Source organism: Caloenas nicobarica, chromosome 2, assembly GCF_036013445.1.
Source record: "Caloenas nicobarica isolate bCalNic1 chromosome 2, bCalNic1.hap1, whole genome shotgun sequence".
Taxonomy (NCBI): Eukaryota; Metazoa; Chordata; class Aves; order Columbiformes; family Columbidae; genus Caloenas; species Caloenas nicobarica.
The window spans coordinates 54,065,266-54,080,377 of NC_088246.1; the positions used below are offsets into that span (position 1 = coordinate 54,065,266).

At 39.5% G+C, this 15,112-nt stretch overlaps 1 protein-coding gene across 2 annotated transcripts in view; it reads left to right on the plus strand.

Annotated features, from left to right (window-relative positions):
• The window catches only part of PDE1C (phosphodiesterase 1C), a 422,458-nt gene that overhangs the window by 345,304 nt on the left and 62,042 nt on the right, over positions 1 to 15,112 (plus strand). For both annotated transcript variants that reach the window (XM_065628628.1, XM_065628629.1), the window contains 3 exons: positions 661 to 836; positions 5,650 to 5,946; positions 8,923 to 8,997. In XM_065628628.1, coding sequence (XP_065484700.1) covers positions 661 to 836; positions 5,650 to 5,946; positions 8,923 to 8,997 — 548 coding nt within the window. The remainder of the gene's footprint in view (positions 1 to 660; positions 837 to 5,649; positions 5,947 to 8,922; positions 8,998 to 15,112) is intronic.

Below are 15,112 nucleotides of genomic sequence, written 5' to 3' on the forward strand. Positions count from 1 at the left end.
GACAGGGCATGTTTTGGGATTCAAATGCCATGTGGCTAGTGCTCCCTAGAATAGGGCTACCAAGGCAGGATTCCCTCTCCCAGGTGACTTCTTTGCTTGGGCCGTTATCTTTCTACTTCAGTTTTCTTGCCGCCTTTATTAAAATATGCACAATGAAGTGTTCATCCTTGAAAGATAACTGTAGGGTTTGTTACCAAAATGAGTGCCTGATTTCAGCCTCAGTTGTGGTCACCATGCCCTGGACAGAAGTTGGCGTCCTGTCCTGTGCCTAATGGCTCCCATTGGTGAATTTTAGGATGCTGCTCCTTTGACATATTTGATTTGTAGAATTGTTTGGCTCTCCAATGAATATTTAGGGAGTGAAGATGTGCAACAAAGGTTATGGCAACACTTTGAATGATTCTGTTTCTTAGGGAGTATGGATACCAAAAAATAAGCAGGGAAAAACTGCCTTTTATTTCTAATACTGTCTCAGGTTGTGCAGTTTGCTTTAACATCGGTTGCCCTGGGTGGGAGGGTAGGATGAGGGATTCATTTTGGTTTTGTTTTTCCTGGTTGACTCTGTTAAGTCATCTGGACTTACAGTCATTATTTTTTCTTAACTTTATTTGAGTGTATGGCGTACTAATTTCTTCTGTGTTTTGTGATCTTGCGTCCCAGTCTGAATAGCATTAGTCCCTCTGAAGTTAAAAGATCAAGTGTCAAGAGCACCGGGTCCGAAGGAAGTGCCTCACTCAATTGCTCCATACTCACTGTGGACTTCAAATGTTTTAAAGCCACCTGGACTGAGGTGGTGCAGCAGAACCGGGAGAAATGGAAAGCACAAGCCACCAAAGGTAACACCCAGGTTTCTTAGTGAAAGAATAAAAATTCTTTTGACCTCTTCTTCAAGCTCTTCTTCAATCAAATTATTCTCCAAATAAGGACTGTTAATTTGAAAGAATCTGCTTTTCAAGGTCAACAACCTACAATGAGTTCAGAAAGATAGGAATATTGTGACTCATCTGTGCCTTATGCTCTTCTAATGTGGTGTAAGTGTACGTAATGAAGAGGATGTGGACAATGGGAAGAAAAAAAAATTTTAAGGGACATCCCTTGAAGTCATGAGTCAGACTCAGGGTGGGTGCAAAAATAACTGGAAGAGCATTTGTAGAGATAGGTTATCAGTTGTTCACTGTTAAGATTGAAGGAGGCATGGATGATAGTTCAGGGGAGAAGGACAGGATATTCTGGATTCACAGCTGTATTCGTATTTCTAGTGATAACTTGGATAATGAATTAGGAACTGTGCTGCAAATGCTCATGATGTCATCAGTCTGGGAGGGACTGCAAATACTTCAGAAGAACTTGAAGACCATGTTGGTTGCAAGTTGACCAGGGTTCTATATTGTCATGCTGTTGAAAAGACAAACCAAAACAAAACAAAGAAAAACAACCAAACAACCCCAAAACCAAACAAAAAACCCAAACCAGAACCAACCGAACAAACTCACAAACAAACCACAAAACAAACAAACAAACAAACAAAACCCAACCAGACTTGGCTTCTATGACCCCTCTGGCATTCTTCCTGTCTTTGCAGCAGTAACCAGGTCCCTACAGCAGTTCTGTGTCCAGTTTTGGCCACTGCAGTTAGGGAAACATATGGACCAGTTGCAGAAAATACAGAGTACAGCAATGCAAATGATGATAACTGTTGTTTACAACTGAAAGCAGTTTTCTGAAGACTACTGCAGCTGCAAAATAAGGAAACTATTTTTTTTTATTCAAATACTCTGTGCTATTAAGAGGAAAAAAAAACTGGCAGGTGATTACGAACTGATAAGAAGTTAGACATTGGCAAATCTCTGTTGTTGGAGATCTTTTGCAACTAATGGGAGCCATCTGTTGAGAACAACTTGGGTATAACTGCCCCTGGCCTACAGGGACTGGATGATTGCCCAAGGTCTCCCTGAGACCTTGGATGATTTAGACCAGCTTTGAAACAAAAAACAGAGGAATGTATCACTGATTTTTTTTTTTTTTTTTCGTGAAACTGTTTGTGATACTATTTCTTCTCCGGGCTGAATCCTTGTTACTCAAAGCCTTGTTTAATGGAGATTTTGTGTTTCATGTAAATGGAAGGAGTTTGATTTTAATGTATTATGTGGCCTTGGCTTCAGGGCTGATGGAAGATTTGGTGTAGTTCTCTTGTTTACCAGAGCAGATTGTTCCTCTCCAACTGAAAGGCCTGTCTAAAGGTGCAGGAAAGCACCTATTATTATTCAAATTAAATTTTCCTTTGTGATTAAAACTTGCCATTCAGGAAAATCCTTTCTAGGCATTCGATGAAAATGAAAATAAAAACATAATTCAAAATCTGATTATTTGCCAAGGGCATTTTTTTAGCCTTTTTCTTTTTTTTAATTGGTATTTACTATTTCATGGTTCTTTGTGGACCAAACAAATTAAAGCTAACCAAACAAGCAAAGCATTTAACATGGTCAGTGTCCCACAGTACAGGAGTGTTGAGTGAATGAAGCTAATACAGTAAACTAGTTTTAAGGGTTTCATTTCAACGTGTACCATACATATTTGCTTGTCTACTAAGGATCTACTAGATAAAAATCCTATATGCAAGAGAGACCTGTAGGGAAATAAAATGTATCATACAGTTCATCTAAACCAGAAATATACAGTAGACCATAATAGATTCTGGATATTTAACTTTTAGATGTACTTTGTACCCACTTGCAGTGACTGCTTTGCATAAAGGCTTTTTTCTAAATGTGCACATGTAAATGTCAAGTTATGATTCAACTGGATGTGCAGACATTGCTTAACTAACGCTGCTACTGGTAATATGTATTGATGCAGTATCTCTTATCCATTCTTTACAGAGTATCCTGAGGATAACTGTTTGTTTATTAATACTTCATCTAGAGAGGAAAATGTTTTACTTTTGATTGCCTCATACAAAAATCCTTCTAGCAGCTCCTGAGGGTAGTCTGTGGCAGAATTAGTTGATCACTTGAAAGCAGAGAGCTTACCAGTCTGCATTATTAGACATGGGAGCCCTTGAGTGGATAATTTTATCTTTACCTTTCTTACAATCTTTAGCCCTGAATGGTTCATTTACCTTATGATTTTGCCAAATTTCATTGCCAATAACTTGGATCAGGGCCCTGCTTTGTGGGTCAAAGATTCAGAAAGCAGTCTCAGCTTCTGCTTATCTGAATTCATTGACTTTTCACATAATTTCTGTGTTTCTGGGTGCATTTAACAATACAAGCATGCGTAATTTTTTTATCCTGAAAGATTTATACAAGCGTATGATTCAGCATACCCTTGTATGGACTGGGGACTAAGGACTTAGACTACAGAGCCCCTGCATCAAAACCTTTGCTCAGCTGCTGTCTTGCTCCTGACTTGCAGCAAGTCCCTGTACCCCCCTCCATCTGCCATGCCTGTTTTTGCCATATGCAGCAGGGCCTGCCGCACAGCGGGAGTTTAAATTGCTGACCCCCATCAAGCCAGTGTCTTGCAATGCATCAAGATGCTCTACCAATAAACATGAGATTTATTAAGAGAAGACAGATAAAGTGTTAAACTGTTGATTGAGAACAAATAGCAACTGGGGATCAAAAGGGAAGGAAACCCATTTATTTATTATTGTTACTATTACTATGAAATTATTTGTAGAATACTGTATTCCCTTTGGTAATGGCATTGTCCCTAGAAGCATCAGTGAGCTGTTTTTATCCTGAATGTGGTATTTATAGAAAATTTCTTGGAGTGTGTGGGCAAAGTAAATGGATTTTCTACTGATATCCTTTCGCTTAAAGGATCATCATTAAATAGCTGCAAATGAAAAAACTGAATAAACAAACACCCTGATGTGCAAAGCACCATTTAGATAAAGTATTTTCTCACAGTAATTTTGACAGGAGGCACTCGTCCAATGGTGCTGTAGCAAGCCCCAGTCTACTGAGCTGAATTTCTCCCCTGTGGTTCAGGTGCAAAATGCAGCATTTTTTTTCAGATCCCCAAATGAGAGAAATTCTTCTGTATTCCATGAGACTTCAGGGAAAATATCAACATGCATAGCTGAGCTATCTTTGGAAGTTACCATAGATTTCAGGAATGATTAATAAAGTGAGGGAGGCTCATATCTAATTTAATTATATTTTCATGTGAGCCGTAATTCATTAATTTAAAAATTAATTAACTTTAGTTGGCTGCTGGCAAGGAAATACAGATTGGCATTTCTTATAAAGACAACTTTCTCACTTTTATCCCATTGGTACATTTTTCTCAAAACTGGTTCTGATTGATTCATAAGAAGTATTTGACAAGACAGTTAGAAATTCTTGTATAATTTTTACTCACTGGCTAAGACTTTGCTCCTGTAAGGAACAAAACATGTTCTCTATAGATGTTAAGAATACTTCCATAGGACTGGAGTAGACTTTATTGTTTTGTAAGATCTGCTCATCAGCTTATAAAATCTCTCAGAAAACAGAAAATACACCTGTGATTCCTATCACGACTAAAGTGCAATTGGTTGGCCGTGATGGGGTATCGCTGACCCAGAAGTCTTGAATACAGGCATAGGGTGGTCACATGTGAATGCTCAGACTCAGTGTGGGTGTAGATATTCTCTGAAGCTGCATAAACTCGCAGATTCCAAATTGAGTGTGTGCTGAGCTACTCAGCTGCTTTTCAGATTAGTTATTTATTGAGCATGGAAAAGGGGGAAGAAATTATGGACTCTCTGCCCAGAGTCTGTGCATACCCAACTGTGTGTACCAGCTCAAGGGCTGTGCTGAGGGACTGTGGTTGTGTCCTGCTTTCCAGTGTGACACAGGAAGCCACACAGAGCCTTTGCAGCTGAGTCTGTGGGGCTGTGCTGTACCTGGCCTGGGCTAGAAATGTCATGGTCTCAACAGCGGGAGCCAAAGTAATTTGCAACCTGTGTTATAAGTACGTGTTGCATCAGGACCTAAGGTTTGGATAAGAACTAGAGCAGTATCTTGAATGGGGGAAATTGGCTTTTCTGTGTTTGTTTTTTTTTTTCTCAATCAACAGTGTTTTGAGATGCCGCTGTTTTTCAACACTCTTGAAATTTTACCTTTGCGTATTTGTGATTGACTCTAAGACTTTTTGAGATGGAAGGACAAGTACTAGTAGCAATATATTAGTCTTCCAAGAAATGACAGAGCCATAAAGAAAGGATAACAGTACGTGGAAGGGAAGAGATTAGGAAGCTGGCATTGGAAGCAACCTGGAACAAGAGGGAAAAATAGTAGACGTCAAAGAGCCAAGACTTTTTATGTGCTTAGAGTTACATGGTACGGTATAAGATAAATTTGCCTTTTAAGAATTTTGAGGAACCTCATTTTCAAAGGTGAACCTTGTATGGTAAAAAAAGAACATACACATAATATACATTTAGGCCAACATGGGGTGTGTTTTTCAGAATACTTTCTAAAATGTTCTCCTGTGCTCTTTTTCCCTTGGCAAGTCAATTCCTACATTTATCTAAGTAAAGCTGTGTGCATGTAAAAAGCTGAAGTAGATTTAGATGTGTGAGTTGTATCATTCATGTCAAACTGACTGATAATCATGATTTCTTTCCTTGTTTTGCTTCACTCTTTGCTGAGGGTGCAGAAGAAAAAGCTAAGAAAGAAGCAGAGGAAAATGCTCATCAGGGAACAGATGAAAAGAAAACAGATGAAAAAGATGAGAAGAAGCTAGCCGAAGATGCCACAGCAGCAAAGACAGAGAACAGCAAAGAACCAAATTCTGTGGAAAACAAAAGCGCAGATTCTAATAAGAATCATATAAATGGGACTCGACAAACTGGGGTGAACAAACACGAAACCTCTCAAGGGAAAAACGCAGCTAGGACAGACACGGGAACGGACTCTCATCACCCAGTGGAAGAGAAACAGCATGTCCAGAATGGTGAGTTCTCTCCTTCCACTGAAATGTAAATTCAGCCCTAAAACCAGTATCTCACCAAAGTGATGGGGGAACCTGATGTCCTGGGCCCAAAGCCTCTTCATGGGCATTGTCATAGACACCTGCATATGAGAATCAGAAACTGTAAATTAACTCCCCAAAAAGGTGGAAAAAATGTTTGAAAATTGCATTAAACATTAAAAAAATATATTAGACGCATGAGAACAGATCAGTTGTCTCTTGGCCATTTCACTGTACTTTGCCCCCCAGCTCCTACTCCCTGAAGCCGTAATCAAAAAATGGCAGTGCAGCCACATATGACTTGTCACAAACTTGGCTAGTATCAGCCAGTCCAAAACTAGCAAAAAACTGAGACTTGGAAGCATCGTCTTTGCAAAACTGAGTGAGCACACAGCCTTTGAAAGTCCCAGGCTCATGCAGTGAGTTTCGATGACAGCAGAGGCAGAAATTCTGTTTAAAAAATTCCTGATATGATTCTCACGTCTTTCACTTGGCTGCTGGCTGTTCCCAGTGATCCCTTCATCATTAAGGTTTTTTTTTAGATTGGAAGGACTATGGGGATCCAAGCTGTCATGCTCTGCTACTTGTGGGATTTGTCTTCAGACAGCGTTACATGAGTGGGCCCCACAAGGAGACAAAAAGGGTGGGAACATATGGAATCCCAGTTAGACTGCAGCAGACTTTTCTGAAATCCTTTGTTTTACGTACTTCTAACAATAAAGGGGTTAAGCGCACTCTAGTGATTTTGACAGAACATTTTTCTGCAATATTGCTCTGCTGAAGGTGTCAAAAATGCTTTGAAATGAATTATAATGATTTCTAAAAATTAGTGTCTTCCTCAGGAAGAGAAATTCTGCTCCTTAATTTATGGGAAAAGGCCTTTATGAGATACAATCACTGCAGAGTCTTTGGAGACTGATGAAATCTTAACATTTATATCACTGGGTTCACCACAGCTTCCTTTACGCCTATATGTTAATATCTCATTGTAAAGTATTTGCCTTATTATTGCTCTGCCTTTTTTAATCTCTTTCAAGAAGATCATTATGATTATGATTCTGCTCTGCTGCTGGCAGTATGGCAGGGTAGATATTACAATACTCAAAAGTCCCCTATTCATAATAAATTATATTCAGTGAAAGTTCAGAAATTGTGTGTCAGGTGAGTTTAAAGTCTCTCTCAGTCATTCACTGCCCATGTGCATTCTCAGAGACATCAAACTGTGCAATAACGTATGCATGAATGTTCATCATCTTTTCCTGCACACACTTAGGGTCAAGCAACTTCTTTATGCAGTCGTCAAATAAAGCGTTATTAGCTCATCAGTACCATCAGCTGTCTCATGGTGGATTAAATGTAAGAAGACTTTCGTGCTTTGCTAGATACATTTTCATTTCCTGAAGACAGTGTCCTTTTAGAGGCCACCTTCATCAAGCAGATAGCTCATCCCTGCTTGGAGGTGCTCATACCTCTCTGTTTGAGGAGCCCAAGTCAGTGGCAGCTCCAGCTGAAGAGGTCACTGGTTGTCCTATATCATCTTGCTTTCATTTTTCTCTCACCCACACAGGGAGCTTAGGAAGAAAAACATGACAAGTTTTGGCTCTGAATAAGAACTGAAGAAGACCTATTTTTCCATCTTGTTAAATATTTTAATATTTTAAAGCCATTCCTCTTTTATACTATGATGAAGCTTAATTGGAGAGAGAGATCGATCCTCTGTCATCCAAGAATAACAAATATTGCAGTGGCTAGGGCACAATGTGGAAGAGGGAGACCTCGCTTCTCTACAATTTATCTTTTTTTGAACTGCTCCAAAAATAAACTGGTCGCGACTATTTTGAAAGCAGATCAGATCTAGTTTAACATGTAATACCTATAATCTTGATCCAAAGGCTGGGAAGTAGTTATAGTAACAAAAATAGTAAAAGAAATGAAATGTGTCACTTAAATGCAGCCTTGCAACAAACCTCACATTTACAAAACTCTGAAGTGTGAGGCTTTTGCAGCTTCTTGTGTTGAGGTGTGGGTCACAAATTCACTGCTACTCCCCCAGAGGGAAAGGACAAGCTGCCCACTCCTGTCTGGGCAGCCTGCTGTTGTTTCTCTGGACATCTGCAGGAAGGACAGACACCTTCTTTGCCACTGTTTGGACACTGCAGTTGAAAGAGCCCTGTTCCACTAGAGCTGTCCCTTTAAGTTATTTTTTATTTGATATTGCATTTGGCATTTTCATTCAATGAAGGAATGATCTGGGAAGGCTTGATGTGCTCTGCTGTATGACTAATAGACGACAGAAAATGAGGGTGGCTTTGGTTAACCTTCCTGGCTTCATAAAATACACCCTGGCTCAAGATGCCATTTTCATTCTGCATCAGCCAGTGCTCTGCCAAAGGCCTTGCTGTCCTGGTGTGCTACAGAGACTCTAAAGCCAGTGATCAATGCTAGGATGATTGTTTGTTCCCTGATAACGTCATCAAGGCACCAACACAAATGAATCTGTGGATAAAGGACACTGGTAAGAGAAAGTAAGACAAAATTGTATAGTACTTTTGGGTATATCTAAGGTGGTTCTTTAATGCAGAGACTTACAATGAAGTTTTGCAGAGTCTTAGTCCTTTAAAAGCATACATGTTTCAGAGTCCTGATTTTGAAATTATGGTTGTGCTCAGGTTTTTGATGGCCTACATACAACCAGAGGGAGTATGAGTTTGCATGTGCACTTAAAAAGGTGTTAACAATTAGAATAAATTTTGAAATAGATTGTAAAGCTTGATCTTCTGTAGGGGTTGGAGGAATTTTTTCTGGTGATTTATTCTATGAAAATGTGTTAGTCCAGTTTGTTGTGCGTTCAGACCTTTTCTCCTTAGGAACATCTCCTTTGGATGTTGCAATTTGATTGAGTTACAAGCATTAATAAACTGCAGTCTGCTTATAGTATTTCTTACTGCTTCTTTCTAGGTGAATTAAAGGAAGAAAATAAGTTGGACAAAAAAGATCAGTCTAGTGTGGGGGATGAATCAAAGCAAACAGATGGTAAGGGCAACATTTTATTACATTTTGTCACCCATTTTTATATGCAATCTATTGTTTCCTAAACATCTGCAGTTTATTCTTAAAAAAAATTGTGATAACCAGAAACAGACTTAACAGAAACAGCCATTAGACTCAAAAAAAGACATTTCCTAGGGGAAAATCGTCCCTTTCACATAATGCCTAGTACCACTTAGTCGTTCTGTTGGTAAGCCTTATCCATCAATTTTGATCAGTGCATGCAAGAAAAATTCTGGATTATTGGAGTTGCTTAATAGGAAATGCGGATTTGTGAGGTTCTATCCTTTGAACTTCTTTGGGCCATATTCTGCTCTCTGTTAGGACAGGCTGCATGGGAGGTGTGAAAAAAAGAGCTAAGAAAAAACCTGCACAAGGTGTCCCTGTTTTTCATGATTGCATTTTATGCTGTGCCAATACAAACACAAAGCTTTCTTGACTGAATTGTCCGAGGGGAAATTTGCCAAGTGCTGTCAAACCACAAGTGTGGAGAGTGAACAAGAATGAGCGCAGCAGTATAGAGGTCCTATTAAGGATGCTATGGAAAAGAGATGTTGCTGAAACTTTGTTGAACCAAAGCAATCCCAAGCCATGGGATGGTTTCTTGGGCATCCGGGAATAATTTCAAATCAATCTGAGCCTAGTGGAGAGGTCCACAGACATTCTAGTAGCCTTAGGAAAGTGGAAAAGCAGCTGTAAGGTCTGTGGCATGCTTACTCTTTTGTGCCTCCTCAGCTGTGTACCACAGGGCTCTGAGATTGTATCTGAACCCACCTTGCTCCAAAAGCAATTGCTGAAGTAGCAAAATAAACAGAAACAAGTATTAGAGCTAGCATTTTCTTTGTGTGTGTCTCAATGAAATCCACTGAAACACAGCTATTCCTAAATGTAAATAATACAGTACTTTGTTTTGATGGTCAAGAAAGACAACCTCATTGTAAGTACTGCAGTTTAGAGTGATACCATGTTTTCTTTTACTGATTCCTTTTAAGAAATTACTTAAAATTCCCATTGCTCTAGCAAAGTGGTAAATAAGGTGAAAATGCAATATCTCAACTAAAAATGTAGAAAAAATAATCTAGAAGCATGTATTAATTTCAGACACATAAATATGTATTTTTTTAAAGAGACCCCTCAGCAACAATTGTTTAGGAAAGTTCAGTTATTTTGTTAAGAGGTCGTATTATTTACACAGTTGAGTTAAGTGTCTGTCAGGAAAACAGTCTTGAACAAGTACCATTCACAAGACTTTCTGTGGTCGTGCAGAAATTAAGCACAAATTCTCAGATAACACACGACTCTTCAGATATTTATGTACATGTGCAGTGCTGTAGCTGTCAAGTCCCCAGAAGAATTAATGGGCAGAATGGCTACTCTCCCCACTGCAGTGGGTGGTGGCTGCAGCCCTGGCAGGACCAGGTAGACACAGAAGCACTGGGGCTTCTTTAGGAGGATTCAGGAGCATCAGCCCAGCCAAGAGAGTAGACCCAGGAGTCCCTGACTTTGAGAACCAGATTACATTTGAAGGTCTGCACTCTCAAGGTCCTGGAAAGATTAGGGGCATCTATTAAGTTGGGCAGGAGGACCAAGTAGTTAATGTTTCATGATGACTTGAAGATTGAGGGTGTGAATTTCGTTCCTTGCTAGTCTTTGTGTGGTGTTAGTTATTGAATGTCAACTTGTTCTCCTGTAAGAAAATGTTCTGCTTGTCCCCTAAGGGAAAAGACCAATACCATGTGACCAGTTGATTACAGTGAATAAGCAACTGTAACCATGCAAGGACAATTTGTAGTCTGAATGCTTTTCATTCAGATGCTGTAGAGACAGATTATAGCTAACAATCTCATTGATAGAAATCAGGAGAAAATTTGTGAATGATGCACCTTAGAAAGGAAAGCACTAGAGTTGCGCTCTCTGTGACAAATGCGGTGCAACCTCTTCTGTCCATTACTCAATCCAGAGCAAATCTCCTCACCAGCCATGTGAGGGATGCGGAGAAAGGAACATTATCTGTGGATAATACATAGCTGTTTGCAGACTACTGAAATGTTTACCCGAACATATGCTTTCTCACATGCCAGTACACGGTCTTTCACATGCTGGAAAAAAAGGTTAAGTGGGGGAGTTAGATTGAGGTTACAGCTATAATGCACTCACCACTTGTAGTTTGCTGGTGGGTGAAACTCACCCTGGGCTTTTTGCAGGGTCAAGGGTACTTGTGTTTTAGAGCCTCTGTTCAGTACGTAGCTGAGGTGTGTTTGCATTAGACAGGTATGCATTTGTGTAGATTTACCATGAGGGCTTCAGCTTTCTCATCACCACCCATTAGCATCGGCTTCAGCCCCGCACCCAGCTGAGGTCAGTCTGCTGCCCTGTGCTACTGCGCAGGCATCCTGCACCTGGAGAAGAAAGCTACAGAGGATACGTTGCATAAATCTTCACAGGATCTGTGTCCAAGTTGCTTTTTGAGCATATAGAAATGAAGTTATTGTAATATCTTGTGATAGGAATATATACACACCAGCGTGTTTCAAAAAGGTGGACCCAATTTCAAGTGGTAAGAGTTTCAGATTGGGTCAACCTTCTTGAAACACCCTGTTTTTCTAGTACATTTGTCCTTCTGCTACATAGGGAACCAATTGGTCAGGGACACATAGAATAACGATCCCATGTGGACAAGAGAAGACATTGAAGCTGTGTGTCTACACTGTAGTCACAGGTGTGAAATGTAGCTTCTGGCTCAGAGTTATGTTGAAGCTACCCAAAACCAGTTAAGTGAGCATGCCTCCAGAAATGGATCAGGCTCACTGAGACACTGAGGAACATCCAGCATCTAGCCAGAGTTCATATGACTGACCAAAGCCAAAACCACCTACTTTAAAGCTAGCTTGAGGATGCATATGTAAGCTGCAGCATGCCTTAGATTTCAGTCTTAGCTGCTTTAAAATCCTGTGCATGTCTCTTGAATGTAGGGTGTTTTCCTTCTCATATTAATCTAATCCTCATATCATTGGCTTTTTTTTCTATGGGAGGTACTGCTTGTTACTCAGTACTGCCCATTTTTTTGGTTCCAAGAAAAGAAATATGGGGCTGCCATTTCCCACATAAAGACACAGTCCTATAAGAGACATCATCAGCACAAGTATTTCATCAAATGTTTCCTGTGGGATAGAACTTTATTAAACCATTTGGAAAACCCGATTTTCGCATGTGAAATAATTGCTTTTCAACACTTTGAGTGGAAAATTGTAAGCAGTCACATGGAAATAATTTTTATTTACATTCACAAACTTTATTTTTTGCAGCTGTTTTTTCTGCTCACAAAACTGACAAAAAATGAGAATATTATTCTTCCCCATTTCAGACTAGATATAAAGAAGAAATTTTTTATTCTGAGGATGGTGAAATACTGGCACAGGTTGCCCAGAGAGGTGGTAGATGCCCCATCCCTGGAGACGTTCAAGGCCAGGCTAGACGGGGCTCTGAGCAAAGTGATCTAGTTGAAGATGTCCCTGCTCATTGCAGGGGGTTGGGCTAGATGACTTTGAAGGCCCCTTCCAACCCAAACTATTCTATGGTTCTATGATCACCACTTTCACAGGTTATCTCTACCACTTCCTCCTTTTCTTCCTACTGGGAAAAGATTCTGCAATGTTAATACAAAGTTTTCAGTGGACCTCTCTGTTCTGGTGACCAAAACACTGTTTGTTCAAACACTCTTTTTCAGCTAGCAATTGCAGACAATTAAAAGGTTCTTTTTTGTGTGTTTGTCCTGGGAATTTATTATTCTAGTGGTAACATGCACGTTTTCAGGTTATACAGCACAGAAATATGCTGGATACTTTGATCTTGAACAGCTAGTGCAGAGAAAGCCTAATGTGCCCTGGGTATGTGTGATGAGCAGCAATGCTCCCACCTCGTGGTCAAATCATAACCCTGCATTTTGACAGGTCATAATTTCAATAATATAAATAATACATTCCTCTATGCAGTGCAACGTAATAGAAGAGAATCGAATATAGTTAATATAATATAGTTACTATAATATAACATAATATAATACAATATGTAGCCTTTTAAATAGACAGGCTGTGTGAAGACTTCATAGCAGGCTTGCCAGAAATTGAGGTTTTAGCTATCTTTATTTTGATTTTGTTAACCTATACTGTTGCTTAACAGTAGTTAAAAGCCTTTCCTATACGTTCTATACATTGCCCATGCCGACATGTAAAGCTGCCTTTTGATCTTAATTTTTCTTAGCAATCATTCCTTCATTAGCAAGTGGAAAATTCCCTGATTATAAAGTACAGGGGCTTCTTTTCTTTCTGTCCCAGTGGTCCCCAAAAATCAAGTGGCAGAGGAGCTAGCACAGAATGTTGTTATCTGAGAATGCCTTTGGTATAGGAACATGGTAGTGAGAAGGAACTATGATGATGGCTCCACAGTTATCCCAGACAGAGCTGAATTAATGAGATTCTTCCCAGCTTCACTTAAGGAGAATGCAGCTTTTTGCAAAGCTGTTCAACCATTTAAAAATTGTCTGTCTTTGCAGCCTTTTGTGGATACAGTTTTCATGTGTGTCCCTCTAGCCAAGACCACTACATAGCCTGTCACAAAACCCTGCTCATGTAATGTGCATAGTGCCAATGTTGTTTTAAAAGAGGTTACTCAAGCATATAAATGAACAGCATTTGTCTATATCTTCTTGAGAGAGGTAAAAAGGTAAATTTCAGTTCACACAAATAATAGTGCCATTTCTATTTTTATTCCAAAAGATAGGCTGATTTCTCCATTATCATTGGACGCAAAATGCCCGTTTCATTTTGTAAGGCAAACGCATTGGATTCCTCCTTGCTGCTTGGTAGTGCTCTTGATATTATGTCACAATCCAGAAGCAGTGGCAAATTGGAATTAGTGTAGTCTAAGACTACTTTGAAAGAAGATTTCCTTCCTTTTCTTACTTCTTTTTATGGCCTGTTAGTTGAGTTACATTAGAGGTTATTGCCCCAAGTTAGAAATTGGAAAGCATTGTACTGATACCTTCTGGAAAAGATTGCCTGAAAGCATGGAGGCATTTTGCTATCCAAAAAGACAAATTTCACCACAACTTATCTCTGCTGAACAACTGCTCCATAGTAGTGTAATATAGGATAACTGGAGGGGGAAAAAGCTTCTGTGCTTTTAAAAATCCTGCTTGTGCTCTTTTGAAAAAAATGAGTGTGTCTAATTTAGCAAGTGGCACCTGAGGCAAGCTGGAATTTACATAGAGAGATGTACTCTGAAGAAGGTTTTATGCAGTTTTAATATCAAATAGAAGATGAACATAATGCGATGTGATCTTTGAAGTTAAATGCAAAATACCAGTCAGCATCCTGACCTCAGGAACATTACATCACAATGACATGCATGCTTGATGAGAATATGAGGAATACATAGAAAGGTACCTTGTATAATTATGCAGATGATTTTGCAACTTGTCAGGTTTTTGAGTGTGTGTGTAAGTCTTATGGAGCCTAGCTGGTTTTCCTTTGAGACTTTCATGTATCTCTTTTTTAGCCTGCTTTCCATTGTGCAGGCCATGCCAGATAATTAGAAAGTCCTTAGGATGCTTGATTGCTTTTTGCTCTTACTTTACGTGAAGTCACAGATATATGTGACCAGTTTAAAAATTGAGAATAGCATTCAGCTTGATTTCAGATTTAAGTGAACATTTGGAATATTTGTTCCAGATTCATGGTGGAAAAAAAATCACTGCAGGTACTTCAGTAGGTTTTTTGAGTAGTTAACTTTATGAGGAACGTTTTTTCAGGTTAACTTTGGTCGTTTAAATATAGTTCTGCTCAGAGATAGCATATGGCTGCATTGCTCCTTGGGGGTAACATCCATGGTCCTAGAGGCAAGGAGAAATGTGTATCTTACACAGAACATTGTGGAAATTCCTCCTTGATTTGCACCAGTCAGGGAGTGAAGCTGTGACCTTTCTTCTGTTATAGTCCTTCTTACCCCACTGAAGAAAATTTCCCTGTGCAATGATGTGTAGAAATTCTCTTCTTCAGCAAGAGGAGAGTCTTCCTTGCTCCTCAGCTGCACGAATTTATGT